Source organism: Daucus carota, chromosome 2, assembly GCF_001625215.2.
Source record: "Daucus carota subsp. sativus chromosome 2, DH1 v3.0, whole genome shotgun sequence".
NCBI classification, from domain to species: domain Eukaryota; kingdom Viridiplantae; phylum Streptophyta; class Magnoliopsida; order Apiales; family Apiaceae; genus Daucus; species Daucus carota.
The window spans coordinates 54,761,230-54,779,759 of NC_030382.2; the positions used below are offsets into that span (position 1 = coordinate 54,761,230).

At 35.6% G+C, this 18,530-nt stretch overlaps 3 protein-coding genes across 4 annotated transcripts; 1 reads left to right on the forward strand and 2 right to left on the reverse strand.

The window, feature by feature from the left end:
- The first annotated feature begins 3,980 nt into the window (after positions 1 to 3,980).
- LOC135150847 (uncharacterized) lies at positions 3,981 to 5,005 on the forward strand. The gene has a single exon (XM_064088296.1). It carries the CDS (start codon positions 4,030 to 4,032, stop codon positions 4,978 to 4,980), a length of 951 nt encoding a protein of 316 aa, XP_063944366.1. The 5' UTR covers positions 3,981 to 4,029; the 3' UTR covers positions 4,981 to 5,005.
- Positions 5,006 to 5,666: 661 nt separating this feature from the next.
- Positions 5,667 to 9,003, reverse strand: LOC108209209 (uncharacterized). Of its 2 annotated transcripts, none has more exons than XM_017380006.2 (2): positions 8,808 to 9,003; positions 5,667 to 8,062 (listed from the first exon to the last, which is right to left on the reverse strand). In XM_017380006.2, the coding sequence occupies exon 2, from the start codon at positions 8,022 to 8,024 to the stop codon at positions 5,850 to 5,852; it is 2,175 nt and encodes a 724-aa protein (XP_017235495.1). In that variant the 5' UTR covers positions 8,025 to 8,062; positions 8,808 to 9,003; the 3' UTR covers positions 5,667 to 5,849. The 2 variants fall into 2 exon arrangements, with proteins under 2 accessions (XP_017235495.1, XP_017235494.1); XM_017380005.2 differs by having other exon boundaries at positions 5,667 to 8,078.
- A 1,356-nt stretch (positions 9,004 to 10,359) lies between these two features.
- Positions 10,360 to 14,076, reverse strand: LOC108208500 (uncharacterized). The gene is made up of 2 exons (XM_017379030.2): positions 13,787 to 14,076; positions 10,360 to 12,689 (listed from the first exon to the last, which is right to left on the reverse strand). Exon 2 carries the CDS (start codon positions 12,651 to 12,653, stop codon positions 10,476 to 10,478), a length of 2,178 nt encoding a protein of 725 aa, XP_017234519.1. The 5' UTR covers positions 12,654 to 12,689; positions 13,787 to 14,076; the 3' UTR covers positions 10,360 to 10,475.
- Positions 14,077 to 18,530: the final 4,454 nt, after the last annotated feature.

The following is an 18,530-nucleotide window of genomic DNA, read 5'->3' on the forward strand; positions in this document are numbered from 1 at the left end:
CGAGCTGTACCCACTAAATTTCTGCAGATAGCGTCAGCCATTGAACAGTTTGGCAACTTGGAGGTGATGTCTGTAGAGGAAGTCGTAGGATCCCTGAAGGCACATGAGGAAAGATTACGTGGGCCAGTGGAGAGCAGTGGTGAACAGCAACTTCTTCTTACGGAAGAAGAGTGGATGAAGAGGGAAGGTAAGGATGGTCAGTTACTTCTCACGCGAGAAGAATGGTTAAAAAGGACGAACAGAAAAGGTAAAGAATTTACTCGTGGTGCACGGGACAGAAGTAAAGTACGATGTTTTAACTGTAGTGCGTATGGGCACTACGCTGCAGAGTGTCGAAAGCCCAAACGTGAAGGTGGTCAAAGGAATGAAGTTAACCTGACTCAAACCAACGACGATGAACCTACCCTTTTACTCGCAAAATTTCAGGACACTAAGGAAGAAATGATTATGCTGAATGAGGGTGGTGTGATTCCAAGACTGAGCAAAGAAAAGTGTGGGGAATCCAGTGTATGGTACCTTGACAACGGGGCGAGTAATCACATGACGGGGCAGAGGTCAAAATTTACAGAGTTGGATGAAGGTGTGATTGGCGAAGTGAAATTTGGTGATGGCTCTACGGTGAAGATACAGGGAAAGGGCTCAATACGCTTTGCAACAGATGATGGAAAAGAATGTGTTCTCAAGGAGGTATATTTCATTCCTAACCTGTGCAACAATATAATTAGTTTGGGTCAGCTGTCAGAAAATGGTAGTAAAGTGGTTATTGAGGGTGAATACTTGTGGGTATATGATGGAAAGGGAAAACTGTTGATGAAAGTTAGGAAGTCCACAAATAGGTTGTATAAGGTAATTATTAAAGACGAGAAGAGTACGTGTTTGTTAACAAAGGCAGAGGAAAATTCTTGGCTTTGGCATGCGCGGTTGGGTCATGTAAACTTCCCAGCCATAATTCTCATGTCAAAGAACAAGATGGCACTGGGACTTCCTGAGATTACTCATCCAAAAAGTATTTGTGAGGGTTGTTTGATGTCAAAACAAACAAGACGTCCATTTCCATCACAAACTGACTTTACTGCAAAAGAACGTCTGGAGCTGGTTCACGGGGACATTTGTGGCCCTATATCACCACCAACTTTGACAGGTAACAAATATTTCTTGCTGTTTGTTGACGACTTTAGCCGTGCTATGTGGGTATATATGATTAAATCCAAGGATGAAGCATTTTCGTGTTTTAAAAAGTTTAGAGTGCTGGTTGAAAAGGAATCAAAGCAAGAAATAAAAGTTTTAAGGACAGATAGAGGTGGAGAATTTTGTTCAAATGAGTTTGTGAAGTATTGTGAAGATGTGGGTATTGTGAGGCACTATACGGCACCATACTCTCCACAACAGAACGGCGTTGTGGAGCGCCGTAACAGAACCGTAGTAGCAATGGGAAGGAGTTTGTTAAAGGAACGAGATATGCCATCGTATATGTGGGCAGAGGCCATAAGGCATGCTGTGTACTTGCTAAATAGATTACCTACTCGGGCTGTGTCGGGAGAGACTCCGTATGAGGCCTGGACAAAGAAAAAACCACGGGTCGATTATCTAAAAGTTTTTGGCTGCATTGCGTATATGAAGGTTCCTAATATTCATGTGAAGAAGCTTGACAACAGGAGTAAGAGAGTTGTTCATCTGGGCAGAGAAGCAGGGACTAAAGCATATCGATTGTACTCACCAGAGACGGGTGTTGTTCATATCAGCAGGGACATTGTATTTGAAGAGGCTAAAGGATGGCCATGGAAGGAAACAGAGGTGAAAGGTTCGCTAAAAATACCATCGCCATCATTTTTCATCATAGCAGGCTCTCAGGTTGAAAACATACCAGGGGAAGAAGGTAGCTCACAATCAGAATTTCAGGAAGGTGGTGAGGAGCATAACATTTTGTCAACACCACAATCACAAAGATCAAGCTCACGTCAAACAGACACAGGCGGCGAACAACATGAGTCTGATGAGTCAGATGATGGGAGTAATTCACCACGAAATTTCAGACTTATCAGTGATATTTATAATGAGACCGAAGAAATTGAAATTACAAATGAGTTGTTACTAGCTGGTATTGATGAACCTGTCTGTTATGGTCAAGCAATAAAGGAAGATGCGTGGAAAAATGCTATGGACTGTGAAATTGAGGCGATAGAGAGGAATGGCACATGGGAGTTGACAGATTTACCAACGGGGCATAAAGCTATTGATTTGAAGTGGGTATACAAACTAAAGAGGGATACAAACGGTGAGATATTAAAGCACAAGGCGCGTTTAGTTGCAAAAGGGTATGTGCAAAAACAGGGCATTGATTTTGAAGAAGCTTTCGCACCTGTCACAAGGCTAGAAACAGTACGTCTTTTGTTGGCACTTGCAGCTAAAAATGAATGGGAGGTACATCATTTAGATGTTAAGTCAGCTTTCTTGAATGGAAAATTATATGAAGAGGTTTATGTGAATCAACCGGAAGGTTATGTGAAAGAAGGACATGAAAGGAAGGTTTATAAGTTATTTAAGGCCTTGTATGGATTACGACAGGCTCCACGAGCCTGGTACACACAATTAAACAAGTGTCTTGAAAAACTTGGGTTCACAAAATGTCCCCTGGAGCATGCTGTCTATACTAAGCGAGAAGGAGATGAATCTTTAATTATTGGTGTATACGTTGATGATTTAATCATCACTGGGACTAGTGTGGCAAATATTGTTAAGTTTAAAAATGAAATGAGCAGAGAATTTGAGATGTCTGATCTAGGAAAGCTGTCTTATTATCTTGGTATAGAAGTTAATCAAGGAAAAGGCTACATTGAATTGAAGCAAACAGCATATGCTAAGAAAGTGCTTGAGAAAGCTGGGATGCGTGACTGCAACTCTGTAAAATATCCGATGGAACCAAAAATTCAGATGCATAAGGATGAAAATGGCAAGCCGGTGAACCCTACTGAATTCAAAAGCATGGTTGGGGGCTTGAGATATTTAGTTCATACGCGCCCAGACATTGCGTATGCTGTTGGAGTGGTAAGCAGGTTTATGGAGAGGCCTACTACATTGCATCAAAATGCTGTTAAGAGAATTCTTCGGTATGTGAAAGGAACACTGAGTTATGGCTTGATGTACACCAAGGGTCGTGGGAATTATTTGCTGTCAGGATTTTCGGACAGTGACTTGGCTGGAGATATTGTTGACAGAAAGAGTACTGGTGGGATGGCTTTTTATTTAGATGAAAGCTTGATTACGTGGGTTTCTCAAAAACAAAGGTGTGTGGCATTATCATCGTGCGAAGCTGAGTTCATGGCAGCAACTGCTGCAGCGTGTCAAGGGATGTGGTTGCATAGATTACTCAGTCAGATTTCAGATATTAAAGCTGGGCCAGTGGTTCTTTATATTGATAATAAGTCAGCCATTGACTTAGCTAGAAATCCTGTGTTCCATGGTCGTAGTAAGCACATAGATGTGCGTTATCATTTTATCCGAGAATGTGTCGAGAATGGTTCAATTGTAATCAAGCATGTGAGTACTGACCAGCAGCGAGCTGATGTTTTGACAAAGGCCATGTCAATCACCAAGTTTGAGAAGATGCGTAAACTACTGGGTATCAGGGATCTCAGCCATGTTTAGATTAAGGGAGGATATGTTGGATTATTTTTAATAATCTAAACATTTAAAATTGTTTTTATATTTCTGCTTGAATAAGTGAGCTGGTGTTTGTATGCAGCTTGAATAGGTCGTAGTAGTTGAGGTGGTTTAGGAGTCGTAGTTGTTAAGTTGGTTTAGGAGAGTCGAGAAGATCAGGACTGCAGTTCCTGGTTTCTAGTGATCATGTTAGTTTATTTATCTTCAGCATGTAGTTAGTAATTTTTATCTCTTCAGTTTTGTAAGTTTTCCATTCAGAAATATCAATCAAGCATTCTTTCAGAAGTTCTTTGCTTATACATTTTGATTTGCATTCTTCAAGATCTTGATGCTCTTATTACGATAACTAATGATGAGGATATTGAGAACATGATGGATGAGTATGACAGGTTAGCGCAGAATCACGCGCCTCATTCTAAATTGGCTCGGCTTCGGCTATTTTTATTTCCAACTGATGCTGATTCGAGAAATAGTAGTATTAGCTCGCTTAGCTCACTTCTTACTGGCTCGGCTAAGCGGGAGCATTGGTTTTTTGATGCCTTAAATGGGCGGGATGCGTCGGGTTTGGATCGGGTCGGGTCTGAGGTATCGTCGATTGTATCCGAAGTCCCGGATTATCTTTTTGGATTGGAGAATGCGGATGACCCGACCCGGTTGAAGACCCGACGTGTTTTGAATGATAATGCGTCGAATTCGGATCCGGGCTCTCCTGCTCCAATTGTGTCGTCGCCGTTTTGCTCAACTTCGTCGGGTTTGGGACCGACTTATATGCCGCCTCCGGATCTTCGACCCGTTAAGACCCGACCCGAAATGCAAGTTTTTGAACCGAAACAAAGTCCGGTAGAGGCTAACGAAAGCATGGACCCGAAGTTTGTACAACAACCCGGGTACGGTGACAACCCGATGTGGCATTATGGACCAGGTGGGCAGTACCCGAACCCGGGAGTACAAAACATGCCCATGTATTACCTTCCCGGTTCAGGTCCCCAACCCGGAAACATTGGCATTCAGCAGGTACCAATGCAGGCACAGTTTGTGCAAAGATATTCAGCGGGTCACAATCAAATACCCGTGGGGCTCCATCAGCAAAACCCGGGTATGGGTCCAGTCCCGGGCATGGGTCAGGTGTATGCAAGAGAAAGGACAATGAATCCATATGATGTTAGAAGAACTCCAAGTGGAGTGAGCCAACCACAACAAGTGTACTATGAGGTAGGAAATGCAGGTGCAATTCCAGTGTATTCAAGAATGGTTGGTCCAGGTGGTGAAGAGATCCAGGCAGCAGGAAATGAATTGAATCCTGGTCGGGTACTACAATAGTCGCTTATCAATTACATAAACGTAATGTTTTTAGAAAAATAAGGGTAAGACTGCGGACTTCCTGGACGTGCTGGTGCTGGAGCTTACAAAGTCTACAAAGGGAAGCAATGTTGTCTTACTAAAATAGTAAAATGTAGTTGCTTGCGTTTGCTTTCCAGTGCCCAAAGAATTCGTGTACAAAGTGCGGTTGGATTGTGATTTTAGCGAAGGGAAAGGCCTATAGAGTACATTATGTGTGTTTATATGGCTTTGATGCATCATTCTTTGCTTACAAATGATGTGAAAATGAGTGCATCCTTGGCATTTGGCCAGGTGGTATCACTCTCTCCGCCTCTAGTGAGGTTGGGAGTTCTGAGCGAGTTAATAGAACAAAACTCGGTGTGTGTGTGTGTGTTTGAATCAACTTCAAAAATATATGCATCCCAGAACCAGACTCCAGGAGTATCAATTACAGTTGTGCACTCAAGTTAGATTCTATCTTCTTCTTTCTTGTATCAAACAATCGGTGATGACAGTTGATACGTATAGATCATAGCATGTATATATTGAGTTAAATGCCTCTTTTTTGCAAATCTTTCATATACAAATATGTACCCTGCACTGTGACATTGGCACACCCCAGAACTTTCAGAAAAACCAACAATCTCAGAGATAGCAGAATATACCATAATAGTAGCCAATCTGTCTGGGATCGAATGGAGACTATCATCTCAAACTTATAAAAACCATGGCACCAATATTTACAATTTCAAATTTAGAAAGAAAAATAATGAAAATATTGGCATACCTATTCAGTTTTATCAATTAATTGAAATGCATTTGACAGCATCAGCGGATTTATTAACAACAGATGGAAGACATTTTGTAAGCTACTTCCCCACAATCAGCTTTGCCCTAGCATGGCCTTCATTTATTTGAAATTGATCTCCCAGGCCAAAATGAGCCATCAATAACCAAACAATAGTAATAAGATCTCCACCTCTGCTAAGTTGTTGTGCATGAGAGTCTGACCTGATATGAGTTGCAGCATATGATAGCAACTCTATCCATACCTTGCTTATTATGTACCATTTATCTACCTTTTCTTTATTGATCTCTTTCTGTGGTAACTCCTTCAGTTTATGGGCCAGTATGGCTGCATCAAACAAAACAGATTTACTCCTATCCCCCTTGACAGTAATTGGTGGTACTTCTGTATTGACAGCCAGAATACGTCTAGAAGCCTCCAGCAACACTTCTTGATCTATACTGCCTCCACAGCAAGAAATGAACCAAGAGTTTCTAAGCCTTACATTACTGTTCTTGAAAAACTTTGTGGCCTCGGCACATGTATCTCGGAACCTTATTAGCCCGATGCCTGACACCGCAGCCATCATGTTAGGCTGCATAACGAGAAGATATATCATGTAGTCTGATATGTGCTTGGCAATTTCGCGGTAAGCTTTATTTTGTGGCTTATCCTTTTCATCATTGTAGCAAAGGTCGGTAGCAATGTGCCACAAAAGAAGGCTTTCATCGTAGTCAACATCAACAACAAATGGAAGTAGTTCTTTACAACCATAATCTTCTATCCGAAGCACCCATTCACCTTTAGCTGAACATATTTCTCTAGAAGTATCCAAATCATCCGCCATCAGAGACTTAGCTTTCAGCTCTTCAAAAATGAAGTCTCTTAATCTAGGGTAAAATCTTATGCGTTCAACATACCAAATCTCATCCAAGAAGGTAGTAAGGCCCACATATTCATATAAAACTGTTCTCTTTCTAGGACGTCTGTTTAAGCAATAAGAAATCACGTTGTATGTTGACATAGTTTCACCCCACCTGCGGGAAAGGATAGGTAGAGAATCCAACTTTAATCTTTTAGTCTTTATTTTCAGCAACCAGCTAAGGATCCTGTGGGATCTGGATTTAGTACTTGAAGTGACTTGATCCGGTGACTTCCGAAGTGCAACAACAGTCCAATCTGAGAACACAAGCATAATAAATGCAATCACGTCCAGTGTAATTGCTCCAATTAGCAAAGTGTAAGTAACCCCCACATCAAACCCTTCAAATTTCTCCTTATCCGTGTGGTAGAAGAGTACCAAGGACATGATTACTGCAATGAAGGAAAAACACCTGCAGCAGTATCCCAGCCTATCGTATACTACAGGGAGCTTGGTAAAGAGAACTTCATAGAGAAAATTCAACTCAACCTCTACCACTCTGAATGCATCTTCCGCAGTTCTTGCAAGGAAGAAGTCTCGACTCTGGTTGCGTTCACGGAAGCTGAATATAAGATCAACCACGAGTCCTTTAAATGTCTCAAAATAGCGATAAGCGTACTGCACCACTTCCAAATTTGTCAATTCACCGGGTTTAAAAATATTGGCAGCCTTAACAACTCTATCTGGCTCGGGAAGCATTTCTATCCATGTTGGAAGTCTAGCCATTTTCTTTGAGTAGTACTCATCCATGAGCTTAGCATAGTTTGGCCCTGGATCTGGTTCTGTAAGCATGGAGTCTCGGAAGCTACTAGCGCTCGCAAGATAAAGTGAACGTGTGCGTTCAGCATACTTGATGACCCCAGCTAAAAACATGAGCAATGTTGGGATCCACAGGTTTTCTTTAACTGGAAGGGCTTGTATAAAAACATAAACTACGGCAACACATTGGAATAACAAGCCAAATAAATGCCTAAGCCACAACTCATTATCCTCCAGAGCAAATGCAGTTATGGTGTCTGGACCACCAAGGTGTACTAAAAGAAATGGAGCCCAGAATGCCAAAAGGTCAGCATCTGTAGATTTTTTGCTTCCTGATGTTGAGTCATCATTGCTGCTGGCAATGAGTCCAACTGCAAAGTTAGCTGCCCAATCGGCAAGCAAGTATGCTGACCAAAGTGGCATAATGATCCAGCTGCGTGATGTTCTCTTTCTCAAAGGAGCAACTAAAACTAATAATGTCTGGAGGAAAAGACTTATGAAGATGAAAGACCGAAGATCCCATTTATCCCATAGTGACTTCCAAGCTTCAGGTATCGGGTCAGATGACTCAGCCATACTACCTTCGTTCCGATTATCTTGCTAGCTCTATCAACCTGGTTATATTTTGTGCTAAAAAGCACAAGCAGAATCAGAACACATGACAAAAAAAGGTATCAATTTTAATCAAGAAGTGGCTTGATGAGAGGACAAAATGAATAGCCTAATCCAGAAAACATATTTATAATTTGATGTTATTCAGTTTTTCTGCCAAGTATTATTATTACTTCTTTGCAATTTCAATTTTCAAAATTTTATTGTCAATATCGACTCAGCATTTCTTGATGACGATTTGTTTTAAATTTCTCAAAGTTCAAAGCTCAGATATATTCATATAAGTAAATCCTTGATAGCTGTGTGTGAATGACATAACTACCTCCTACAAGTTCCAACTCCAAATTTTCGTCACATAAAAATTACTATGAGGTTTCTGCAAGCCCAATTACCAGACCTAGCTACTATTGAAATTACCATCTACCAGACAAAGTTTTGCTAGATAAGGTCAATGTAAAGTAAAAATAAGCTCCTTTTTTTTCTTTTTATTTTTGAGAAGCTCCAAACTTTACCAATTAAGCTTTACCTCTATATTACAGGCAGGTACATTTTACATATCATATTCTCCATTGAAGTTTAACTCATGGAATGGAGTTTACTTCCACAAAATAGATCTCAGATTTTTTGGGACTACAATACAAATTGTTGAATATAGAAAGCATGCTTGGTAAGATACAGTAGAGTTGCTACTTGCTAGTGAGTGAAAAGACAGCAAGTTCATAGAAAGATGAAGGAACAGTTACTTACAAGATTCTGTATGTCTATGTCCTGAATGTTGAAACAGAGCCAGTGAAGAATCTTACAAGTGAAGAGGGAGTTGTGAAGATTGTAGATGATGAACATCAGGGCCAAAGACTTCTCAAAGTCTTCCTGTCCAGGGTCAACACCCACTGCTTATTAATGTAAGCAGATGAAGTGGACATGATGTGTTGAGTACTTGTATAATTGTTGCGCTTCTGGACATATGGGTTTATTCCTGCGGCATAAAATAAATTAGATTTAAAATATTTTTTTAGTAAGATTTAATATTTTATATTTAGTGTTTGGCAATTTATTTTATTTATTTCTGGTCTCTGTGTTAAAACTTAAAAGAGAGATATTTCAATAATACTTCTTTAATATCAAAATAATAATTTCATTTGACTTCTCAATATTTAAATTGACTAACTTTTGATCTTATATAAAATTACTTTTTTATAATTTTGGAAAACTGAAAAATATAGCTTAAAGTGGATCAAATATATTTTTTAGTGATATAAATTTTAAAATTTTCTAATTATATAATTTTTTAGTAACTATTAGTCAAAACTTGATCAATTTGACCAAATCAAATAAAAATAAAATTATTATTTTTGATGTTGAGGCAGTATTATTATAAGGTATGTTTTGTTTACGAGTTTCCAGAGACGATCTCACGATCAACTGTTGTTCATAGGCCCGAGCTTCTCCTCGACTCCGCACTTTTACCATGATTGGAGATCGGAACTATTGGATTGATCTATTAATTAAAAATTTATATAAAAAATATTAGAAAGTTTTTTAAGCAAGTCAGAGATTTTTAGTTAAATGGTCGATAAATCGGTGAAAATATTCAATAAAAATTAATTGAAGATTTTTTAATAGATTGGAAATTTTCACTATCATATTTTTATGAGTCTAAGTATCTAAGAGCATTCCCATATGTTTCCTATTCCTATAATTTAACATATTTCTTAACTTTTTACCAAAATTGTAATCCCATCCGAAACCCTAAAATAGGGTTTAGTTTTAGGGACAAAAACTAAAACCTCCTATTTGGGACTCACTGTACATTCCCCATTCTCTTTCCTTTCATTTCTAGTTTTATTTTTAGGTCTAATTGATTAGATAGTAAATGAAAGTGAGAGAAAAAAATAATATAAAAAGGAATATAGGGATGGGGTAAGATAGGATGGGAAATGAGATGTAGAAGATTTTTAAATTCATAAAAATAATTTTGGAGAATTACTAAATTTAGTAAGAATACAAGGATAGGGATGAAGTATCCAATGTGACTGCTCTAAGATATTCATTATCTATCTTCATCTGGATGAAAAGAAAAGCACCACCAAATGTTATGATGATGACTGCCTGAGACTTTTTGGATGTAAATGAAACAATGAACAAATTTTTTCTAAGCAGCAACCAGATTGTCTTTGTAAAAACTAAAAACAGAATATTTGCATGGGTAAACTGTGGATAACTTCAGAGTTCTGAGTCAAAAGTGATACTGCAGTGTCACCTTGTTTAATTCGTTTCCACTCAGGTTACCTAGAGCTAATAAGTAACAACAGATTAATCTCCTTATACAGAAATCATTTATAGTGCATAGGCAAATTAGAAAGCAAAGAACAGGTACATTGAGAGTAAAAGAAGATGAAGACAACAAATTGCAAGTTACTTTCCCACCACCAGCTTTGCCCTTTCATGATCATGAGTTAATTGGTACTCTTCTCCCAGGCCAAAATGAGCCATCAATAACCAAACAATAGTAATAAGATCTCCACCTCTGCTAAGTTGTTGTGCATGAGTATCTGCCCTGATGCCCCTTGCGGCGTATGAAAGCATTTCCACCCACACCTTGCTCATTATGAACCATTTATCCACCTCTATCTGATGTCTATTATTCCTGCGTGGCAATGCTTTTAACTCTTTGGCCAATATGGCTGCATCAAACAATACTGATTTGCTTTCATCGCCCTTTAGAGTGACTGGTTTAACCACCGTCTCCACATTTAGAATACTTTCACATGCCCTTTGAAGCATTGTTGGATCATTTATTCCTCTAAACTGAAACCCGGGCTTTCTGAGTTCTTGTTTACTGCTTCTGAAAAATCTTTTCGCATCAGCACATGTATCTTGAAACCTTGTTAGCCCCACGCTGACCACACCAGCCATCGCGTCAGGCCTCATAACCAGAAGATATATCATGTAATCTGAAATTGTCTTGGCAATTATGCGATAGTCCTTGTTCAGAGGCTCATCTTTTCTGTCATGGAAGCAAATTTCAGTAGCAATGTGCCATAAAAGAAGGCTCTCATCATAGTCAACACCAACCAGAAATGGATGTAATTGTTTATGACCGTAATCTTCTATAAGAAGCACCCATTCACCTCTGGCTAAAGTAATCTCTTTAGCAGTCTCCAAATCATATGCCAACTCAGATTTTTCTTTGAGCTCTGTGAAGATGAAGTCTCTTAATGTTACATTGAACCTTATGTGATTAACATACCCAATCTCGTCAAAGAAGTTGGTAAGGCCCAGGTAACCAATAAAAAGTTCTCTCTTTCTAGGACGTTCGTGTAGGCAATACTGGAGCAAGCTAAAGGTTGCCATAGATTCCCCCCACCTGCGGCGCATCATGGGTAAGGTAAACCAGGAATTTTTATTCTTAAATCTACTCATATTTATTCTTAGCAACAAGCTACGGATCCTACCACATATGAATTGAAAAAGGGACTGGTATCTATCTGGTGAATTGTTCATGAGGTGGACAAAGGTCCAGTTTGAGAATACAAGCATAGTATATCCAATCAAGTCCAACACAATTGCTCCAGTAAACAGAGTGTACGTGAAGGCCACATCGAGTTGTTCAAATTTCATCTTCTCCATCTGATAGAAGAGTAGCAAGGACATGATAACTGCAAAGGATGAGAAACCCCGGAGGCAGAATCCTTTGCTGTCGTACACCACAGGGAGCTTGGTGAAAAGCACTTCATAAAGGAAAAGCAGCTCCACCTCGACCACTCTGAATGCATCTTTAGCTGATCTCGCAAGGAAGAATTCTTGGCTCTCATTTCGATCAGGGATACTTAAACGAAGATCAACAGCAAGTCTTCTAAATGCCATAAAGAACCTAAAAGCATACTGCACCACTTGCAAATCAGTCAATTCGTGTTTCTTATATGTTTGGGAGAGCAAAGGGTTTCTATCCGGCTGTGGAAGCAGCTCAATGCGTGTCGGAATTCCAGCCGCTGCATTCGACTTGTACACATACATGAGTTTGGCGTAGTCAGGCCCTGGGTTTGGTTGCGGCATCATGGATTCTCGAAAGCTACTGGCACTTGCCAGAAACAGAGAACGTGTGCGCTCAAAATATTTGATCACCCCGGTTATAAACATGAGGGTTGTTGGTATCCATAGATATTCTTTAACCGGAAGGGCATTAATAAATACATAACACACACCAATACTCGAAACTATGAAGTTTAAAACATGCCTACGCCACAACTCATTATCCTCGAGAGCTGAAGCAGTTATATTGTCTTGACCACCTAGGTGTGATAATAGGAATGTAGCCCAGAATGCCTGAAGGCCATCATCTGTGGAGGTTGTATTCATGGCGCTCGTCGAAGAACTTCTGTTGCTTCTTGCTATGAGTCCAAGTGTATAGTCAGCAACCCAATCGGCCAGCAAGTATGCTAACCAAAGGGGAATGATGACCCAAATACTTGAAGTTCTCTTTCGTAGAGGAGCAGCTAGAAATAAGAATGTTTGGACTAAAAGACTTAAGAATACAAAAATCCGAATATCCCATGTACTCCACAGCGATATCCATGCATCGCGTCCAGCCATATATCACGTTCGTTTGGTTCAGTTGCTTCTCACTTCCTGTTAATTATGATCTAGTCACTGGTTTAAATTTATCTTCAAAATAAGAAAAATAAAATAAAATACTTTAAAATATGACATCCTATTAACTTTAATTTAGATTTTGTTAACTTTAATTAATATAAATTTACTGTATAATTAAAAAAAATTAAATAACCACTAGGCTCTAAAATAGTTTACTACCAATGCAAGAAACTATAAGAAGAAAATAAATTGAACAGTTTGATAATTTTTTTTCTAAATATAATCATAATACATTTTACTATTTTAGAGATGTATATGAACAATTCCAGTCATACGAAATTTTTAACTAAAAATTTAGTTATCATATCAAAAATAAACTTATATATAATCTTCTCAAAAATTCACATTCCAATAATAAACTCCCATGATGTATTATGTATAACATCAGCCAAGCCATGTATTAAAATTTTCAAATATTCTTTTATATATTTGTTTTTTATTTCATTAAATATAATTTAATTTAATTTTTTAAAATATAATACAAATGATATATTGTAATATAAGATATAAAAATTATCGATATGTTAAATTTTAATTTTAATTTATAATACAGGTTAAAACAAGATTGGAGACTGCGTTTAAACTTGAAGTTGCCCCCATCGTGAACGTGGCCTCGTTCTTACATAAATTTAAACTTCTTGGAGGGTTTTGGGCCCGGGTTAACAGTGTTGGGCCAACCAGGATGCATATATGCTAAGAGAAAATGGGTTTAAAAATTGACTATACACTAATACACAGGTGAAAATATAAATGAATACATGGAGCCAAATTTTAGGGAATGAAGTGCTAGAGTAATATTACAGTAATATTTAGCAAAACAATCCAACAAAAAAATACTTAAAAGTTGTGGGACTTTAATGTATGAATTTTTAGTCTAGGGGACTATATGCAAATTGTTTAGCTATATGGAAAGAATGTTTAATTGGTGGAATTGTTTATGTTGCTGGTAACAAAAAGAAAGCAACATGATGCAAATTGACCTGACATGCATCAAGATCCTTTCAATACAAATCCAGAAAGTGATCCAATGAAGAATATAAGAAAGAAATGAGAGATCATAATAGGAATCTTACAGATGAACAGCAGTGTATAATGGTTGTAGTAGTCTTGCAGATGAACGTCAAGGCCAACTCCTTCAAATTACTGTGCACTTTGAGGGTTTTCTTTTCTATTGGCAAAGTCTCAGTGGAGATAAGGAATCGAAAACATATATATATAAGAGCTGTTGTAGACTTGTGGTTTGTGTTCGAGAGGTTTTTCCGGTGAGGTGAGGTTTGTGTTCGAGAGTTTAACTAGATATTAAAGGATATTTATTACTACGTCCTGATGATGAATTGATGTATCTTTTTCCAGGAAAGTTTAATTGTCAAGTACTCATAAGTCTGAAACGATTAAAAAATAGGTTTAATTTAACTCAATTTACAAGAGCCATTCTTTTAATCATCCTTTTGATCCTCTACAGTGAAATTTTGTTAAGGTGTTGACAGGACGACCATTTGGCTGCCAATATTAAAAATTATACCCCTGACTCTCAAGATTATAAAAGAAAATTTTACATACATTAAAATTATATAATAGTATAAATATTGTTTAAAGATTAATATCACAATTAATTCAAATACATGTAAATATATAAATATATAAATTTATCGTTGTATACTATTTTTTGATTGAGATAGCAGTGTCCTAGATGTTCGCCCTACTCAGAGACCTGTGTGTTATGAACACAAGTTTACTTACCTAACTCCTAACAAACATACTTAAATTAAAAGAACAACCTGATAAAAAAGTTTAAGAAAAACTTTACGAATGAGAGTCGACCGTCATCCATAACTTTCATCCATCCGTCACCGCTACCTACATCCGCTCAACCATCCTCTCATCCCATTTTCTCCGTTTCTGAATCTTTTATTTCTATTTATTAGTTTTTTAATAAAATCGAGATCTAATTTCTTTTTAAGAGTGATCTCGTTGCCGTACCCATCCTTTTGGGTTGTTGATTGTCCCCAATCTAGGGGTGTATGTTTTGTTGTGTTTTTGATTTGCGTCATGCTGCGAATGATTTTTACGGTGTATTGGGAGATCTAGGCTACTCGATTCAAATCTGGAATGGTGGTGATGTTAACCATTGTAATCATTTTTATTATCAAGAATTTTTATATTTTATCTATTAAGCAATCTGAAAACAAAGCACTATTTGCTTAACTCGTTTTTTGTTTCAGAATCAGGTTGTAGTTGTCAATTTGGGTTGTCCCGGCTGTGTTACACTATTTTATTTACAATAAAATCTTATTGTTCGTCAAAAAAAAACTCCAAACACACATAAAAAGAAACGTTTAGCCTCATTGCATTTGTTTTATAAATAATTATTCTTTTTCCATTTTTTTAGTTTTAGATTTACTTAACCTAATAATTCATTACCCACCTCAGGTATTTTTTTCCACTTTGTTGATTCATTTTTCATTTTCGATTATAATTTATTACATAGTTTATTAAAATTAAAAGTAATATGTAAAATATTATTGAAAATCCAAAATAAATCTTAATTTAGTTTTTATATATTAAAAATAACTGTTATATAATTTATAAGTCAAAGTATTTAAGACACTAATGACATTTTTAAAAAATAAGTTGTATTAAATTATGAATATATAAATAAATTCTATTATTATAAATATAAATATTGTACAAGATTCGACCATTGAAAATGCCACCCTAACCCGAATCCTCATTGTAACACCATAAATGAGTTTTTAATGTAGAGTAGCATCCTAATTTATAATATACTAATTATATGTGACACATTTTCTCAGAAACTGTATTAATATTTAAGTATTATTTTAATTTAATTTAATTTAATTGTATAATAAGCCTTTTGCTTAAAATTATCCATGGTGACTTTATTTATCGATACTTTTTCATTAAATTTAAAATGTTTGATAAAACACGCATGTAAGAAAGAAGTTAACAAAATTATCTTATTTTAAATCTTAAAAGGTATAAATTATAAATTTGTAAAATTATGAACATTAATATTTTAAATTCTGAAATTATTAATTTCATCATAAAAATATTGAAAAAAAAAATTAAATCCATTAGATAAGTGATTGAAGGTATTCCACGAAGAAGGCCATCATAAACCTTGTATATAGAATGAATCCTATATTTTAAATTATGTATGAAAATATATTTATGTCGTGTTTGGAAATTTTAATTCATTTATAATAAAATCAATATACTTATATAAAGGAGAAGCGAGGGGCGTGTAGGTGGCGCCTCTCAAATCGCTCCGTTCTATTTTTCTAATTTTCTGGAATTTTTGGATGAAAACCTCTCACATCGCTCCGTTCTATTTTTCTAATTTTCTGGAATTTTTGGATGAAAAATATCAAAAATTAGAACTACCTTTTTTAGTTTCGGATATACTAGAAGCAAGTATCAGAATATGATTTTGTTTCAGATTATTTATGGAATACAGTATCTTGAAAGTTTTAATCTGATTTTGTTTCGCATTATTTAATTATGGGAAAGAGTAGCACACAAGTCTCTCTGCACCTATAAATACCCCTGTAGGTTGCAGGGTTTTGAATCATCTAAACCTCTTCTCTCTCAATATCACAACTCTAACTCTCTCTGGTGATAGTTCTCTTCCTCGATGAAAAATAAAGGTTGTTGCAAGTAAAGGTAGTTATAGACCACTATGTGGGAGACGACAAATTCAAATACGGGAGAAGAATATAATCTTGACATGATATTGATGGATGATATCACTAGAATAACTATTAGTGATGTATGTTTGTTGGTTTTGTTCATCGGACATGTTTGTTGTTGTTAATTTTTATATGATTTATTTTGTATATAGGAAAATATTATTCATGCATTATCTATTTGCTCCGTTCAAGCAACTTTTAAGTGAAGCATGTTTATACAGTATTAAAAAATAAAGTTTGTTACAAGGAAGGGTAGTTATAGACCGCTATCTCACGGATTTAAGTTAGATGTTTTTGTGAGTAATCAATCTAAAAAAATTGGAGGAAGGTGACAATGTAAGAACATGACTAAAAAAACACAAATAAAATTAAGATTCTTCGTGCTTTAAATTGTTAATTACGTGTAAAAATTTATTTTCATTTTTTCACCATGAATTATAGTCCAATAAATTTTATAGGCCGCCGCAACGCGCGGCTTCTCAACTAGTTTGATTAAATGATCGATATAAGAAAAATGAATTTGAATTTCATTCATTTAAAATTTAGGATGTTCGAATAATAGTATAAAATTGAGAATTTGAAATAATATATCAAATCTTATCAAATTATAAAATATAGCTTTAATTTGTTTTAATAATATATATTAAAATATAACTCTATTTTTTACACTTTTCTTGAATGTAAATTCTGTGTTGAGCTGAAATAATGGTAGTCAAATTTGAATTTTTAAAAAATTTAAAGTAGTTAAAAAGTAAGTGTTCATGATAATATATTAGAAAATGAATTTTGAAAATGGGTTGATATGTTAATACCTATAACGTACAACACGCGTTTTGTTCGTTTTAACAAACATGAAACAATTGAATAATTTAATCTTCGTGAATAGTTTCAATCTCCAACAAAACAGAAATTATCACTTTTTTACCAACAAAATTGTCAGCTTTTGCTTTTTTTGTTTGGCAGCCTAATTGCTTTAACTTTCAATATACTTATTTTGATTTAATTTGTTACTTTGCTTTTGTACTCACTTGTATTTACTTTTTCTTTTCAATACCTAATAAAAGTATACTCCTTGTTGTACGTTAATCAGTGACAGACAATCTAAGTAGTTCATTCATATTTTAAATTTTAATAAATTATAATTGATTTCAGTTCCTCATGTAGAGTTTTTAAAATTTGAGTATAAAATTAAAACATCATAAATTGTGGAGAGGTTTTTAAGTATATAAAATACATTATTTTTTATGAAATTTATCATTTTATAAATTTTAAAAGATAATCAGATTTTTGTAAACATAATATTTTAATTATTTGAAATAATTTAATTATGATTTTAAAAGTAATTTATATTTTTTATTGAATATCAAAAGAGTTTTAAATATAAGGGAATTTACTGGAAGTACGGATTTAAACAAACAATTTACAGAATTAGAGTTCATAAAATTTCATTATATTTTTAGGTTTAGAATTATTTTACTTCACTTTTACAACATTCTTTGTACTTTTCTCATCTTCTTGACTATATGCAAACAACATTAGACTACCTATTCCTACGTTTCATCTGGACTCTTGGATTCTTTTTTATCTTTATCTCCCTATTTTCAAATTGAGTTCATTAGTCTTCGATTTACGAGATTTTAATTAGAGTGATTGGATTGGAGATGAATATACTATGAATACGGAGACGTAAATGGAGTGTCGAGAGAGACATAGACGACGTCGGAGTTGATGAAGATGACGAAGATGTATGACAAATGGAGATAGAGTTTGTGGTTAGGGGGTGTGGTTGTTTTTAATTGATTTTAAGATCGTTTTTAGTTGATTTTGTGGTTATTTATGATATTAATACTGGCATGCAGGGGGCACTCGTCTGTTTTTCCTCATATGCAGTCACTTGCAACTTATTTTACAATTAAATGTAATTTTCAACAAATTTTTTCAAAGTTGCATTTATGGTTTCATATAAGTTTTATAGCAGTTTCTATATGGCAACGTATTTTTGCAAATATTTTTTGGAACATAATATTTTTGTAATTTGTTAATTAAAAAGTAACAGTATTTTTAAAAAAAAATCTTTTAAACTTGATAATTTATGGAAAAAACCATA